Source organism: Phalacrocorax carbo (assembly GCF_963921805.1).
Source record: "Phalacrocorax carbo chromosome W unlocalized genomic scaffold, bPhaCar2.1 SUPER_W_unloc_1, whole genome shotgun sequence".
Classification (NCBI taxonomy): Eukaryota; Metazoa; Chordata; class Aves; order Suliformes; family Phalacrocoracidae; genus Phalacrocorax; species Phalacrocorax carbo.
Window position 1 is genome coordinate 3013366 of NW_026990243.1, and position 17596 is coordinate 3030961.

General features: G+C 45.0%; 2 protein-coding genes across 14 annotated transcripts in view; one reads left to right on the top strand and one right to left on the bottom strand.

The window, feature by feature from the left end:
- The window catches only part of LOC135310790 (ubiquitin-associated protein 2-like), a 99147-nt gene extending 96925 nt beyond the window's left edge, over positions 1-2222 (top strand). For all 12 annotated transcript variants that reach the window (XM_064439757.1, XM_064439759.1, XM_064439760.1 and 9 more), the window contains one exon: positions 1178-2222. In XM_064439757.1, coding sequence (XP_064295827.1) covers positions 1178-1273 — 96 coding nt within the window. In that variant the 3' untranslated portion in view covers positions 1274-2222. The remainder of the gene's footprint in view (positions 1-1177) is intronic.
- Positions 2223-2906: 684 nt separating this feature from the next.
- Positions 2907-17596, bottom strand: part of LOC135310804 (ubiquitin-conjugating enzyme E2 R2-like) — a 41264-nt gene continuing 26574 nt past the window's right edge. For both annotated transcript variants that reach the window (XM_064439789.1, XM_064439788.1), the window contains 3 exons: positions 12941-13038; positions 7547-7681; positions 2907-6097 (listed from right to left, as the gene is read on the bottom strand). In XM_064439789.1, coding sequence (XP_064295859.1) covers positions 5878-6097; positions 7547-7681; positions 12941-13038 — 453 coding nt within the window. In that variant the 3' untranslated portion in view covers positions 2907-5877. The remainder of the gene's footprint in view (positions 6098-7546; positions 7682-12940; positions 13039-17596) is intronic.

Consider the following 17596-nt stretch of genomic DNA (forward strand, 5'->3'; position numbering starts at 1 on the left):
AGGTGATCCTTCCCCTCTACTCAGCACTGGTGAGGCCACACCTGGAGTCCTGTGTCCAGTTCTGGGCTACCCAGTACAAGAGAGACTGGACATACTGGAGGGAGTCCAGTGCAGGGCCACAAAGATGATGAAAGGACTGGAGCATCTCTCCTATGAGGAAAGGCTGAGACACCTGGGACTGTTTAGCCTAGAAAAGAAAAGGCTCAGGGGAGATCTCATCAGTGTATATAAATACCTGAAGGGAGGGTGCAAAGAAGATGGAGCCAGGCTCTTGTCAGTGGTGCCCAGTGACAGGACCAGAGGCAATGGGCACAAATTGAAACAGAGGAGGTTCTGTCTGATCATAAGGAAAGACTTTTTTACTGTGAAGGTGACCAAGTACTGGAACAGGTTGCCCAGGGAGGTTGGGGAGTCTCCTTCCTTGGGGATGTTCAAAAGCTGTCTGGACATGGTCCTGGGCAACTGGCTCTAGGTGGCCCTGCTTGAGCAGAGGGATTAGATAAGATACCTTGAGGTCCCTGTCAGCCTCAGATGGCCTTTGATTCTGTGAAGAGGCTATCCTGATGTGGGGTGTGGAGAGATGGGCTGTGAGGTGTGAAGCTGAGGCAGGCACTGCTGTCCCCTGGCTGCAGCAGGAGAGCAGTATGCGAGCACTTGTACTGTAACTCTGGGGGAAAAAATCAAGCATCCCCTTGCAGGTTGCATGTTAGTTCTGATTTGGTTTCACCAACCCATGTGTTTCTTCTCCTCACTATAAATGTTCTCTGAAAAAGCAGAAGCCTTGAGTCCAGAAATAGGAAATTACTTCTCTCTCCAAATGTGTGGTAACCTTGGCTGGTGCACCACTTCCATTTACCTTGAGAGCTCCTTTGCTGTCCCCAGTCCTGCTCTTCTCCTTCCTTGTGCTTGAACCTGTCTTGGATGGTGCATCCCCATGTTCCTGTTTGATGTTGCTGTGGCCATTTGTCCTGGATTGTGAGACATGGAGATGTTGCAGAGCAGAAATGGATCCATTTGGGGGGGGCATCACTCTGGGGAAGCATTGCTGTGTTGGTGGTTGTCAGGGCTGTCTCTGGGGGTGGCAGCTCTTCTGCTGATATACAGACAGGCTTGTCTTCCTGGGAATGCTGGTGCTATGGCAGCTAACACCCATGTCACCTTCCTTTCCAATTTCTAGGGTGGATCTGGCCAACGCAACCAACCCAGCACCATGCAGCAAAAGGCTCAGACTACCAAAACTGCCTATGGCACTTCTCCATACTGGACAAACTAAATCTGAAACCAGGGAGGGGGTAGGAAATGAAAAGAGAGGAAGAGAAAAGAAAAAGAAAATATGAAGCCCATTCCTAGAATTACTAGGAAAAGACACAACTGCTCAGCCAAACATCTGTGTGGGGAGAACTGCAGCCAGCTGTCCTCTGTGTGACTTGCCTGCTTCCTCTCTGATTTGCTGTTTTATGCAATATATTTATGTATGTATTTGTAAATGTAATAGAGCCTAAATGTGGTTTTCTGCATCTTTGCAGCCTGTTTTATTTTCTTTGTAGGAAAACTAATTATTCATCTCCCATCTGCAGCCAGGGCATCCTTCCTTATTTTTTTAAGCTTTGTAACTCTGACAAAGACAGGCCACCATTTTTTTTGGGCTGGAGCCCATTTAGTTAATGCAGTTCTAAATTCAGTCAAATAAGGAGACCTGATCCCCCTAAAAAAAAAAGCAAGATGTGTCCTGTTGGTTTGATATCTGCCTTCAGTCCCCAATATAGCTGTTATGTTAAAAAGAAGGGGAAAAAAAATGTGTGTTGGGCCTTCCCTGTCTTTTTTGTCTCTTCCATCCTGCTGTGGAAGATGAACTCTTGTGGGCAGTTTTGTCACTGTAGCCCTGGGCTGCAGCATGACCTCTTTATTTTTCAATTTTTGAACAACAATAAAGTGGGGTGGTTTTGTTTGTTTCCCTAGCAAGAGCCTTTGGATGGCTCAGTGTGTCCTGGAACCTCCTTTGCAGCATTAGAGGCAAAAACAATGTAGTGGTTTCTTAAGTATAAGCTGTCTTGTACCTCTTTTTGCCCAGGAAAGCCAGAGCTATTGGATAGAAACTTCACTTTAAAACAAAGACCCTGGAGGCAACTCCTGGTCCTTCTTGTCCTGCACCAGTGCAGTAAATGTTTTAGGAGTTTCATTTCTTTTTAGCCCTTCCTCCACCTAATAAAGATTTAATTCTATCACTGGTGTTTGTCTGCATTTTCAAAAGTTCCAGGTACAGTTTTGCTTTTATAGCCTCCCCCTTTCCACCTGTTCCTGCAACAAAAGCTGAACTGGTAGGGTAAAAGCAGCAGATGAGGCTGCAGGGGAAGCTGAATACCATGACAAAGGTGAAAGCTCACAGGCATCTGCAGTAGGGATGGGATCCTGGGCAGCAAGATCTGCCTTTAGTGTGTCCTCTGGCATGGTGCTCATAGTCCCTTCTTTTCCCATGAGGTCCATGGCCTCTACCATGACAAAGGGCAGCAGTGAAGGTGCTAGAGGGATTGCTCATGCTCCTGAGCCTCCTCCCCCATCACAGCAGAGGAGGTAGGTAAATGTGAAGCAGCAGGTGATGGGCTTTTTTGCCCTTCCCAACTCTGTTTCCAGTCCTACATTCCTGCTGCAGTTGTATGAGGCCATGGCTCATCCTCTTAGAAGCCTAAATATACCAACATAGCACCCCCAGCCTTTTGCCAAAATACTTCCCTGAATTAATTCATTCTTGAGTTCAGGCAGGCAGCCATCAAGCAGCAGCTTTAGTTTTTAATAATGTTAGAGGCAGTGATACTAGATCACCACTGAACTTGTGAATAGCTGTTATTCAAAGTGTTAAATAACTCATGCAAATAAACCAGCTCAATTAACAGGGAAGTAACAGTACAGGGAGTTTCAGTTCATTTTTATTAGTAGACAGATGTGCAGAAAAGACAAAATAACTACTGAAAGGGAAGACAAAAAAATGCATCTGTTTCTAGTAAGTAGTAAATTATACTTTTTAAAAAAAAACTAAAAACACACCACAAATCTGGGCTTTCAACTAAGAAAAACTACTAAAACATCTAGTGTACCCTGCTGGTTTCAGAATGGTTGCAAACTGCAGTTCAAGGGGCATGTAGTTGCACATGTAAATGCTAATATTGGCTGAGACAGGAGAAAAAAGGTTAAGAAAAAACCCAGAATGCACAGCTCCAGTAAATATTTTTCTGCACTTTTTATGTAGTTTTAAAAAAAAAAAAGGAGCAAAAACCCACACACCCCAAAACGCTACTCACTTCAGGTTGCCTCTCAAGAAATGAAACCAGCAAGTCAACAAGAAATGACACTGCACAGGACACTAGGGAAAATAAATTTAAGTGCTATTCCATTAACCCAGACTAAATAGGGTGCTTTTTAAAAAAAAAAAACAACTAGCAGATGAGTCATGATAATGCATCCTATACCACCAAGCTTGAAACTATAGCTCACTGGAGAGTAGTGAGTGCAGCTGATGAAAAGTACAAGGGAAAGCCTGAAAGATGCAGTATAATTTCAAACCACATCATCAGCACAGCCAGCCTCTCCATACTCCACTCCTTCACTCCCCATCAGCTTCTCTCCCCCCCCCCAAGCTGGAGATTGGGGTCCCTGTCCTGGTGCAACTCCAAGACCAGTCCTGCAGCCAGAAGTGCCAGGTGCCCCTTTGCCAATACCAGTGCTGCAAGCGATGCTGGGGGGGGGATGGATGGGACACCACTAGATGCAGGGGAGTCCCACTGCCAGCTCCAAAAAGCACCGGGGCTGAGTCAGTCCTTGCTGGCAAGATGAGCTGAAGCAGTTCAGGCAGTAACATGCAAGCAAGAGAGCAGACTATTACTGCTCATACTGTGGGACAAGGTCTCACCACTTGGGCTGCCTTTACTCTGCAGGGGGCAAAGGGATGCAGCACTAGCCCACCCTGAGGCAGAGTAGCAGGGGGCTGTCCCTGCTGCAGCAAACCCCAGCCAAGCAACATTTTGAAAATGCATCATCTGCCTTCCTTACCTCAGAGCCCCACGCCAAGGCCTGTCTTCACCCCCTTGCCTTCCAGGCAGCACACTTTTTTTTGCTCAGCTTGGGGGTTTGTTCTAGGGCAAGGAACAGGATGGGCATGAGGCAGCTCAAAGAACACCGTTTACTCCCACCAAAGCACCACTAGATGGACCATAGCTGGTGCCATATCATTGAAAACCCTGAGATATACAAAAGGCAGGCATTAAAAAACACCCACATCCACAGCTCTTATCAGGGTAACTGCCTCTCTACCTCCAGGTATGGCAGATCTTGCCCAAGCAGGGTCATCACCTCAGATCTGTTCCTGGGGGGGGTGCCAGAGCTCAGCACAGGAGGGAAGAGCTGGCTGCTGATCAAGGGATCATGTGAAAGGTGAATTCAGGCTGCTCTACCGCAGCCAAACAAGAGCAGCACACTGCAACTAGGTGAGGGTGCTGAGGGACCAAGGAAGAGGGTGCTGCAGAGATGAGCATGCAGAATCACCCCTGCATGCAAGGGATGGCCCTAAGCTCCACCAAGATCTCCCAAAAATATGCAGGAGGCCAGGCTCAGTACACTGGCTGAAGCATGCTGCTCAATAGCCTATCAAACCCTAACATTGGCCTTCTCTTCCAGCCTGAAAGCACTGCAGCCCCCTTACCTGTGGAGCTGCACACACTCACCCATGCCCCAGCCAGGTAGGGAAGAGGCCAGCACACATGCATCCACTCTGCCCCATGCCCCAGCAGCCACTGCAGGCAGAAACAGCCTGGCCCCCCCAGGTAGGCACCAAAGGCAGCTTCAACTTCTGCCAACACTGTAGAGCTGCAGCAGGGCTGCATTTACCAACACGTGACCTACATAAGCAACAAGAAGGCAGCTCAGGCCAGCAACTAGACTTGGGCTGCAGGAAGCAAGGGTTGCTAGCAAGCACTGGGGCAGAAGGCTGTCTCTCCCCCTGTTAAAAAATAAGTTCAGGATGAATGCTGGCCTGCTGGGCAGCAGGATGCACATCTCTTTTCCTCCCTCTGGAAAGGGGCAGCAAATCTCAGCAGCACAGCTAAAGTTAACTTTTATAACCCCAACCTAGTCTGGAAAAAATAGCAACCCAGGGCTCAGTTGTACAGATGTGAAGAAGTGTTAAGTATTTATTTTAGGGTTCATATCACAAGCCTTTTTCAGAGACAAAGCTGATTGTGCCCTCTGGGGCTCCAGGGGCCAGCTACTTCTTAACTTGAGCAGGCCAAAATGGAATACTGTACCTTTCAGTAACATCCCATCAAGCTCAACACACAGTAGCTTTACACTCTGCCCCATACCTTAAAAAGGAAAAGCTACCACCACAAGGATAAACAAATATACACATACTATTATTGTAAATGGAGCAGCTAAACCTTGGCAATTTGCTTTGTGAGTATTTTATTTTTCCTTCCCAGTAAATGCAGCACTTGAGCTCCTCCTGAAAACCCAGCTTCCAATGGGCTTGTTCCAGCTTTAAGTACATTAAACACCTCAATGCAAGACTGTATTTAATTCAAGAATCTAAACATGAGCTAACCTGTTTCGCTGTATTTTGTAGAGAAGTGAAAAGAGGAGTTTCTTTTTAAAAAAGAAATCATAATACAGTGATGAAAGGGTTAAGAATGCAAGAATTCAGACATTCCATGGAGGGTCTCTAAGAGGTCCATAAAAAAGGAGCAAACAGATCCATACAACAGGAGAGAGCAGGAGACAAAAAAGTCTTTGACCCCCCACACACACTTTTTTGCTGGGCTGCTGCTAGGTTACCGCTGCTCCCTTCTGGCCTGAGTCAGCAGGGCAGTACAGGGGCATAGAGGGAACAGGTCACGACTCCTCATTGCCAGAATCATCATCATCATAACAGTCGGCATCCTCATCATCATCATCTTCATCGTCAATGTCGTCATCATACAAGTCGTCATAAAGCAAATCTGAACTGTTGTCATTGGAAGGCACTTTAGTTTTGATGCAGTACTCTGCCAGCGTAGTGGGGACCTTCACACCATCCTTCTCTGCCTCAGCTTTGGTAGCCAGAACCTGTTTCCTGCAGGGAGAACACAATAACAACAGGGCTGTGTGCCATGAGCAGCATGGCTCAACTCCCCACCTCCTGGCCAGTCCCTGCCCAGCCCTCCTGGCAGCTTGGACTCAGGAGAGCTGATGTTTGGCTGAAGCATCACAAACAGCACTAGAAACAGATTTAGCTCCTGCAGCCCTGGGGTTGGGAACACTCCAAGGGTGTTAGCAGCACACACACTCTCAGCAACATATGAAATATGTTATTCTACATGACTCCACATTAGAGACCTGCCAGAGCTCAGAGCAAATTTCATTACATTTGTTACAGAAGGGATGGTCAAGGATTTCCTAAGATGACATACTGAGGTGGGTTCAGAGACACCATCCTCAGCCACCCTCCACCACTGATGACTCTACCCCAGCATGCTCAAAACTGCAATTCCCCAAAGCATTTGGCAGCTCTGAGCTCCCGCTGGAGGGTAAGAACAGTCTGAGCACATGGCTGTACCCAAAGATGCAACTGAAACCCCATCACTGCCTGGGGATGGCAGGAAACAAACATTTCCCATCACCCCAGGACAGGCTCTGGTTGCTGCCTCCCAGCAGCACTCAAGCTGTGAACTGTTGCTGGCCCATGTTGCTTCCCAAGCAGACAGCAGCCTGTCCCTTCACCCCCACCCGTCTGCTCAGTCTGCCACATCGTTTATGGAGTACATCCAGCTCCACTGAAGCCAATGGAGCTGGAGGGGACTAAGATAGCCTCCCAGCAAGGCTCTTTGCACTGCTCAGGCCAGCAACTGACTACCCTGTGGAGCTCCAACCAGGGGTATATCTTACACACCTAGCTAACAGTCAATACAGGTGTGGTTTTGCCCCAGGCAAGCATGACAATGGTCCCACTGCAGTACAGGCTGCCCATCCACCACTCCACAGGTCCCTACAGCACCTGATGAACCATGAACTTCACCACAAAGGACAGTCAAGACTGAACAGTGCTTCCAGCTAATCAAACCCAGCTTTGCAAGCACTTGCCAAATCCCACTGATAATCCTTTGAATGGGAGGGACAAGATTATGATTCATGAGTGCATTAAGCACAGAATTAGTAGGATGCAGTCAGTTTGAATCACATCCCAAGCAATGCAAGCAGCGCTCAGAGGCAATCGGGGTTTTTAACTGGTATTTGCTACCAGCCAATAGGTTTTGCAGAGCATCATGCCAGATTAGTCTCAAAAAAACCCAAAACAAAACACCAAACACCAAAAATTCAAAGGCAGATCAGCCCAGTTTGCACCACTTGTGTGCTGAAAATCCTAGAAGGATTGGAAGCATGAATTTGGAATAAGACTGTAAAATTCATTTCTAAAGGAACAACCACAGTAAGAAGCCAGTTTCAACAAATTCTGCAAGCAACCTGTTTCATAGGATTCAAAGCAGGAAACCAGTAGCACAGCATCACACATGGCAAAGCTTACCTTATGATTTCAGCATACTCCTTGTCTTTTCCTTTACTGTCCCTCCATTTCCTGAACATGACTGATGCATCCACATTGGCAGGAGAGAATGTATTGGGCTCATTAAGCAAAGAGATTACACTCAGTAAGATAGTCCTGAAAAGGTAACCACAACAGCAGAGTCAGAGCTAACTCATTCGTGGATTCTGGATGCCAACAACTTCTTTACATGATGCATCAGAAACTTGTTTAAAGTCAAAGCTTAAGGATAATTAAGGATAGCTAAGGATAATAGTTCACATGAGAGCAGATATTTATGAACTTCAGACCCTGGCCATCAGCACAGGGAAGGTAACACAATACAAACCTCAAGGACCTAACCTGACAGACTGTGCATGTACTTGTGACAGGGCAGCAAGCAAAGCTTGCATTAGACCAGAATTCAGCTTGTCCACACCACCCATGGATGATGCAGAGTTGGAAACCTGCTTAGTGAGCCTGGTCCTCATGACATCTGGCCTCCCAGCAGAAAGCCAGGCTCTTTGCCTACCTTGTATAGGGAGAACCACTACAACCCAAGGCCATCAGATGAGGCTGCACTGCCTTCCCTACCCCACAGCATGTTAAGAGGTTGGAGCTGTGGCCAGGTCTCTCCTCAGCCTGTGTGCCACTAAGGCTGCTGTAGCAGCACTTGAGCACAGTAAGGGGAAGACAGTACAGATGTTTTTCAATACCCAGGCAAGCCACCAAGGGCCCAGCAGGATTTGGCTGCTGGTACTCAAAGCCAGCATGAGCCAGACAACTCCTAGCAGACAGCCAGCCTTCCTGAATTTCTAAGCAGCAGCACAGAGCTGCTAACTGCCTGGCTCTGATAGCATTTACCAGGGGCAAACACCACCTCCCTTGCCCAGATCCATCTTGTGCATTTCCTACAACCCTTTGCACTTCAGAGATTCAGCCCTTCACTGCTCACACAGTGCCATGACCAGCACAAAACTGAATAGCAGGTCCCATCAGGCAGCTCTACACACCCAGCCACCTGGCTATAGCTACCACCACAATAGCTTCACATATCTGAGGTGGTCCTGCTGGCAACAGCTTTTGATTTAAATGGAAGGGAAGAACAAGAGACAAGGCATAGTCTTGAAATACAGCAGTACATAACAACTGCTTTGCAGAACTTGATTAAAGGAGATTATAGCCCCAGAAATACTTACATTGATTTAGGGGCACATTCAGAGCAGCATGTGCTGAGCACATCTACTAGATCATACATCTGGGATACAATTCCAGGAAGTGCTTGGTCAATTTGGATGCTTAGTTTCAAAACCTTTCAAGAAACTCACTTGTGTTTGGCACAGCTATCAGGAGTCTTACACAATTTACTTTCCAAATTATATCATAGAATTGTGAAGGTTGGAAAAGACCCTTAAGATCATCGAGTCCAACCGCTAACCTATCACTGCCAAGTCCTCCACTAAACCATATCCTCAAGCACCACATCTACCCTTCTAAATACCTCTAGGGAGTATCACTGAGTAAGAAAAATAACAGCAGCTCTGGAAAAAAAACCAAACCTGTCTGGTCAGACTGGAATGATGGGCAGAAGAGAGACAGACCATCTTCTACTTCATCTCAAGAATTTAAAAGCCTTTAATTCTCAGCAAACAGGCTCTAAAGCCAGTATGTCAGCTCAAGCATCATAGCAGCTGCTTTACTGGAGAGCAAGCAAAGTCTAGGAAAGGCTAAGGACAGGAATTCATGTCTGAACTTAGCATCTGCTCACACTTCCATCAACTAAGTGAGGAGAAGCTGGTTTCCACTACAGTGCCCCAAAGTCAGTGCAGAGCTACTTAAATACACCAAGGCAACTGTCTGTTAAAGGTGAGGTGCTCTGCACTCTTCATTCCAATCAGCACATAGATATCAGCAGTGATGTAGCTGAAGAGCTGGACAGTCTCCTCCAACTCAAACTCTGCTGCTGTGGGTAAGCAAGGTGAACAATACAGTAATAGGAAGGGATCCCAGCACATGGGATCTGACAGGGATAAAGCCACAAAAAAGTTCAACCACATATGACTGAAGACATCCTCAGCATCAGATACAAACTGTACCAGACTGGATATAGACTAACCCTTTCCAGTACTGTCATGGATCTGTTTCTCCCTCAGGCAAAGTTGTTCTAGCATGTTGTTTCATACAAGTTGTTTGCATGAAGAGTAGGGATTTCAAGCCCACCTTCTACTTTCTTACATCCCCCCACCCCATTCTGGGGAACAGCATGCTCACCAGCTGCCATGCCACTTCATTTTAAAGCATTTACAATGTTGTTGTCTTCAGAGTGAGTCCCTCTACACCCCTTTATCAGGGGAGGAGAGAAGCCAGTAGAGGACTTGTCATGGTTTTAGCTGGGATAGAGTCAGTTTTCTTCACTGCAGCTGGCCTAGTGCTGTGCTTCGGACTTAGTATGAAAATAATGTTGATAACACACCGATGTTTTGGTTGTTGCTGGGTAGTGCTTGTACTAGTCAAGGGTTTTTCCAGCTTCCCATGATCTGCCGGGTGCACAAGAAGCTGGGAGGGGAGGGGGCACAGCTAAGAGAGCAGATTCAAACTGGCCAAAGTGATAGTCCATATCATGTAACATCACACCCAGTATATAAAGCTGGGGGAAGAAGGAAGGGATGTTTGGAGTGATGGCATTTGCCTTCCCAAATAACCGTTATACCTGATGAAGCCCTACTTTCCTGGAGATGGCTGAACACCTGCCTGCCCATAGGAAGGAGTGAATGAATTCCTTGTTTTGCTTTGCTTGCACACATTGCTTTTGCTTTACCTAGGAAACTCCTGGGTTGATAAAGACAGTTTAATAACTTTTACTCTTCTGATTCTCTCTCCCCCATCCCACTGTGGGGGGAGTGAGTGAGCAGCTGTGTAGGGCTTAGTTGCCAGCTGGGCTTAAACCACACCATCAGTATAAAGTAAGATGTTTTAGCTTAGGCTGTACTCATAGTAACATACAGATCTGGATAGTTTCTGCAACCAGCTCAATGCACTAAAGCAGCTGAAAATGGACATCCTCAGGAAACACAATAGTAAGACAGTGCATCACATATCTTCAAGATACAGATGTACCAATATCTTGAATACTGTTCTCAGTTCTGGCCTGTGCACCTCAAGAGACAGGGTGAGGCCAGGGGAGATATGGAGAAGGGCAACTAAAATGATCAGAGAGCCTCAACCCCTAAAGCCCTGCCACCACTTCCTCAGCTTTATGGGACACAAGAATAGCAGTATTCTCTGCCACACAGATCACAGCTGCATTCCTTCACATCTTGTTGGATATTTGCCATATTTATTTATGCCTGCCTCATCTAACTGAGTGATGGGAAAGTCCGTATTGACTGCATTTTAAAAATTAATGAGCATGCTTCACACTGTTAGAGGTGGAAGAACACATGCTCTCAAAGTTGAAGAATGACATTCCCCCCCTCCAGACACTTCAACCACACAGTCATCTGTGGTAAGCAATCAATACTCAGCAGGATTTACAAGATTCAGCAGCTGAAGAGAAGCCCTAGGTTACACATGCAGGTCATTACAACAAGCATGCTCCCCCTCCCACACCTTCAGCCCTACTGCCTCCTGTCTGACACTCTGGAGCCTTGCAAAGCCAGATGGGATCCCAGAAGGGCACATTTCTATCAGCACTTAGCCTAACAGGTGATTCTGGCAGCAGGCTAAGAGTTAAGGACAAGTTTTATTTCCACTTGCTGATACAGCTGAGGAATGTTTTCTCCCCAAATGTCACCCTTAAGCCCAACATGTTCCAAGGGCGTAAGCACCAAAAACTGCACCACAGTAAAGAAGAGCAGAAATCAGAGAACTAACACCATGAGAAGTTTCATGTCAATCTTTAGGGTTGTATATAATGAAATACTCAAATTGTGCATGTGATATAAATAATTAATGCCCAAAGCAGTTTCCTAACTATGAGTTGAAGCTTGTCACCTAGTCCTAACCATATCAAATGTATGAAAAACAGTTTTAATAGCCATGTGAGCAGAGGGACAGGTGAACATAACTTAGCAATATATTGCTTAAAAAAGTATTTAAGCTTCTTTTGTTGTTTTGTTTTTTTTTTTAAATCTGAACTAGAACTTTATAAGAGGTTGCTTCATATTCACTTGTACTTGGTACAGATTGACTGGATAACATTTACCTCAAGCTCTGGAAGTCAGATTCCCAACCCTTTATGATTTCACACAGCTAAGACACACCATGCCTCTTGAGCCTTTTCAACCTTGAAGTAGCATGCTCCAGGAGGCACATCAGTTATGATTTGCTGACTGCTGCAATTCCTAGTGTCCTGCCATGTTAGCTCTAGTTCAGCACTTTGAGCATGTGTGTGTTACAATCCTATTCAAAGGGTCAAGAATCCAATAAATCCCCCTTGCTAGACCTTTGCTTTGACAAAGGTTCTTTTGAAAAGAATGTCATGAAACCAAATTAGATGAAAGCAGAGTCAAGCTATCAGACAACCCTTTTCAAATCACTGCACTCCTTCAGGTGTGCCGAGATCCCTAGCTGGGTTTATCAATAAGTAACAGATTTCAAGTTGGGGAATCAACATCTAACAAATCACTCTGAAAGCAAGCATAATTCTCATATGATATGCTGAAAATCTAGAGGCAGTTATTTTAACCGTATTTGAATAATAAATCAGATTTAAAAGTTAGAACAGGAAGTACCTTACTTTAAGGTTTTTCCACTACATCACTTACTACTCCAGCTGCACAGATCAGTCAGCTGCTACTTGAGTTTTATCAGTTCTTTATTGACTTGTAATTGTCCTATTACAAGAATGAAATTCCACTGGTGTTTCAGAAAATGGACAGATTAGCCTTGAGTGCCTCTGGTACTTAGTGATCATTTGGGGTTTGTGGGGTTGTTTTTTGGCAGGAAGAAAACTATCTGGCTAACTGCTCAAGATACCATGCTGCAGGACAGGAAAGAGGAATACTAGGAGGCAAACAGTAGGTAGGATTATGTACAAAGTTACTCCCTACTGGGCCCGAATACTCAAGTGTTCTTTTCCACTAGTGGTATCTTGGAGGAGTTAAAAAACCTAAGTGTAGGATAACATGAACTAGAAAAGGCTAGAACATTTGAGATTATTTGCTTTAAGAGCATGAAACCCTGTGACCAGGACAGAAGTCTCCACATTGTTAGCCTATCATCAGGACGCACAGCACTTCAGACAGCTTAAGTCTGGTCCCCACCTAATTCAAGACCTAAAGCCCCCAAAGTCTTAAATTCCCCTCCAAACCTTTCCCAACACAGGGAAAGCCTTAGTCTTGGAGACAGATGACAAACCTTTGAGGTCACTGCTGTACATCAGATTCACACTGTTACCTGACATTTTGGGTAGGGTTCCACCTCTCAGATGGTAGCTCTCCACTCTGTGGGTCATCTACAGGTGGGTGAAGAATTGAAATACATACATCTCCATTCTGCAAGACAGAAACAAAAGTTGATAATAGCCTGGCTTGAGGTAGAGGTCTGATGGCTCAACTCACTCTGGCTATGTTCTGAGCAGTATCAAGCTTGTTGATACAGACACCCCAAGTACCAGTAAAGATACATGCAAGAGCTTGAAGCATTTCTCAATTCTTCCCGAGTCTAGTGTATTTATATGTTCAAAAGTCTCCCTTGCTAAACAGGATTAGTCTGCAAACTGGTACAAAACAATCTCAAGTCAAGAGGTTTCAAGAATGTAGCAAAGCAAGGAAAATAAAAATAAAGTCATATAAAACTAAATTGGTCTCCAAATAGCAAATACTGTCACAGCAATAGAAATGAGCTTTAGTCACAGGAGAGCCAAATTAGGGTTAAAAAAAAATTTTGTTCCCAGTGGTAGCTGAGTTAACTACAGGAATTTAATTGAAGGGTTTAGCACTCTCTACTAGCTCAGGTATGAAAATAATGCTTCCCCGAGGACACAAGGAGATCGAACAGATGGCACAGGGCAAGCTTACACTGCTCCCCCTAAGACATAGCTGTTTGAAATATCAGGTGAAAAAAACAGGAGATGCATTCTAAAGATTTCACTGAAAACACCTTCCAGCATGCAAGAGGCAGAATATTTTGGCAGCATATGGAAACCATACAGCCACCTAATCCTCAATCTGTGTTCTACTCACCAGTGTTATAGCCCAAATATAGATTTAAAGCTCCATAATGCCTACCATTTATAAACACTTTAAGCAGCCTGTAAAACCAATTCTCCATCAGGAGCAGCACTCTGACATGATTACTTTGTAGGAGTACTGTAGCAGTATTCACCACAGCTAATATTCTCCACTGAAGTTAACTCCAGGGGCTTGTGGGGTCCCAATGCCTTAGTGCAGGATGGGACGAAGGTGCAGATAGGACCTGAGGCTGGCCAGCAGATGTTGACCTCTCCAGGCCCTGCTGGCTTACTGCCTCTTGCAGCTGGCTGCTGGGATGACTTACAAGTTGCCAGAGGCAGCCCCACACTTTCAGGTGACACAGCCTCAGCTGATGGGCAGCACTCATGCTGTCCCTTTTCACCCTGATCCAAGGTACGAGTTGATAAGAACAAGAGAAGCTACAGATTGGTTCTGCTCAAGACCACAGGCTGCCAGTTTCCCCACACACCTGGTCTCAACTACATCCTGAGGACCCTCCAACACTGCTCAACACATATGAGCCAAAGCACAAAGTAGCACTGCTCACAGCAATAGCATCCATGCCTTTGAGCCAGAGCCAGTGATCACAGCTACAGATAGCAACAGCTCACCTAAAGGGCCTCCCAAACATTTCAACTCTCCTCAATTAACAATGACATTTGCTTTATAGCCAAACAAGATCCTGCTTCAACATTGGAGGCTTGTGATCAGTATCCAGATTTCAGCAGCTTACTAACCCTGCCACATATGCTAATTTAGCAAACCCTTGTCATTTTGAAGCAAGTTTTTTGTCAAGAGAACAATGAAAAGCAGCAATGTAGCACCTAGGGCTGCTGAATACCCAAGCACCCACTTATGTTGCTGGAACAGTTTGCCATAACAAGGCAGTTTCCTTTTTAGGACTCCAACAGGCTTGTGCAATCTAAAAAGTATTATTTAATATCATTTTAAGGTTAAGTTAACCTTACTAATGTTAGATTATGTTCACAGCCTATTCTGGTTTTATGATTAATTTCCATGAGTTTACCCAGTTTTTCCTTTAACCAACTCCTAGGAGAATGCAGTTCTGGTGGCTAGGAGAAGCCATCACTGCACTCCAGGGAAGTTCCTCACATGATCAGGTAAGCAGCATGTGGACAAGTAGATATTTCGCAATATGAAAAATAGAGGGAAACAAGAGTGTGAGAAGTTTCTCTCTTGCAATAATGTTACATGTTTGGGAATTCAAGCAGGGCAGCACTACATTACAGTCTGGAAATGCAGAGGCATCATGGCATGATGAGATCAGCACAAGGTTTTAGGGATCACTAGTCAGTGGGAAAGCCTTTCTCTATGTACATTTTTGAAATATAAAAAGGATAGGATATTCATCTGCCTATGGGAAATAGCCTATACTTCTGTTAGGACTGAGAATCTATGTCAAAAATAAAAACAAAGTCTTGAATGCAGTTTTGCCAAAATTCAACTAGATGACCCAAGTAAACTGGAGATAGGAAAAAACACACAAGTTACTCAAGTCTCATTGCTCAGAACTGGAACATCAGCCCCAACCTCTCCATCTGGTCCCACCAGCAAATTCTGTAAACGGTTACTTTCTTTCACCTTCCTTACACTGAAGGATATTTTCCCCCCTTCATCCTGACAAAACCTCAAACCCCTTTGCTGATTTATTCTCAGTTTCATTTGGAGTTCTCAGTGTCTCATCTTCATTGTTTAAATGTTATTTCCAAAAGAGCCTGCAAACTGCTTCAGATTCCCTCAGCTCCAAGAAATACTGCTACAAACACAAAGTACAAAGGTGAGAACTAGAATATTTGAAGAGTAACCCCAAAATACACCCATCATGTTTTTGGTTAGTTTTTCCTCCTACCTTCAGTTGTTTCTAGAGCCAGTTTTTCCATCTTTCCCACCAGTAGTGAGAGGTCCTTTCCAAGACTCATTTTGTACATACTATTTTGGTAACCATGTCCCACTTACCTCCTGCATGAGGATTTCTGGATTCAGAATCAACATCTGCAGTATGGATCTGCAGTAATCTACAGGTCTCAAAGTTGTCTTTATTTATAAATCAAACTCCCATGTAACTGAAATAGAACCTTAAAGAGAAACATCATCCTTGGCTACATGTAAGATTCAGTGCCAAGTCCAAAACTCAAGTCAGAAGACTGCCAAGATGACTGATTTCAGGATGTCCCTGTCTTTGGGCAATCCTCCTGAGCATCCAGTAAGGCTGACTACTATCCTGGTTTGCACTGAAGTTTGGAAAGGCTTTTGGCCATTTATTACTAAGCCATCAGTGCTGCTTTCACTATGATGACATTTGAAGCACACAATCAGGCTGGGCATTTAGCAGCAACTTGTTAGAAAAGGGCCTTCCAAGCCCAAGGCATCAACTGAAGCCACTGTTTGTTTGCAGCAAGGAAGAGAAGTGACATTCCTGTTTTGAAGTGGACCCAAAGGAAGCCTGCAGAACCTCTCATAGGAAGACCTGTGGTAAGGTGACAGAGCTACACCAATAGGAACATTTTTGAAAGGCCTTTAGCTCCTTGTAAACTATTCAACCAGGCTGTAAACTATTCTAGCAGGCTGACACTTGGCTAGGATATCCAAAAGTTTAGCAGGGATTTGACTAGCCTCCACTAAAAGCTTAAGTCAAGTTTTAAGCCAAAACAGGCCTTCAACTTTCAAATACAGCTCTACAAAATTTGGAAATTTTGAACCAATTGTATGTAATGAAATGCTGCTTCTCAGTCTTTGCAGCAACACTATTAAACTTTGTCTCAAGCTGCTGCTCCCATGAGCTCTAACACAACAGCCCAACTCAACCAGGCTCCAGGATAAACCTTAAAGGTCACTTAATAGATGAAAGCCCAGCAAGAAACACAACATAGTCCATTCACACCAGATGCAGGGCAACATATGCTATGCCCCAGCAACAGCAGAGGTTAGTCTGAGCACTGCCATATTAACACAGCTGGGCCACCGCCAGCCCCTGAGGCAGTCCATCAGAGCAGCACCATGCTATGCTGAGATGCACCAGATATATCCTCATTGCAGTACTTCCCCCAGTGCTTCGGTCCACAACTTTACCTTAAATCTCTCCAAGCAGCCTGTGCTCAGTATCATGAAGGCAATGCTTTCAAGCTAGGGAGTGCCACTTTCTAAAAAGCATTTATATAAAAATCATTCTCCTTCCAGACCTGCTATGTAGTTGTACCATGATCCAATCATGGACTTGATAGCCCAGTGTTACTCTCTGAACGTGACCCATACATGCACTGAACTAAGGGCCACTTAAAATTGGCTAGTAGACATTAAGCCCAAAGTTATCTGTTCATTCTGGTCCCAGGGTGACCAGGCTGTGCACAACTCCTCCTAAAGCTGGACTCCAACTCCAGTTCTTTCTGCAGTCAGAGCACCCCAAGTCCAAAGCCTTTCATCATAGGCTGACTATTGCAGAAGACTGTTTCCCACTATTTCTTGTCTCATCACACAATTTTGTAGGGTATACTCAAATTAAGAAGTGTACTTGAGAGGTGTACAAACAACAACTAGTTACCCAAGTGTCACAGTAGGGCAAGACGCCACAAACCAGCCTTGATCCAAGAATCCCCTAAAACTGCCAATGCTCATGGCATGGTGCTTCAGCTGGGGCTGCCTGCTGCACTTGCAGGTACAAGAAAGGTTCCATTCCTGCCTACAGGAACAGCATTTCCTACAACATTTAGTTTTAACTCTGCAACCATGAAGCTGACATTTAAACACAAACAGTTAAACACTATAGTTATGGCTAGAGACATTTAGTACCTACAATACTTTCAGAAGTTTAAGGACATAGAAAACCTCCTCACATGCCTGA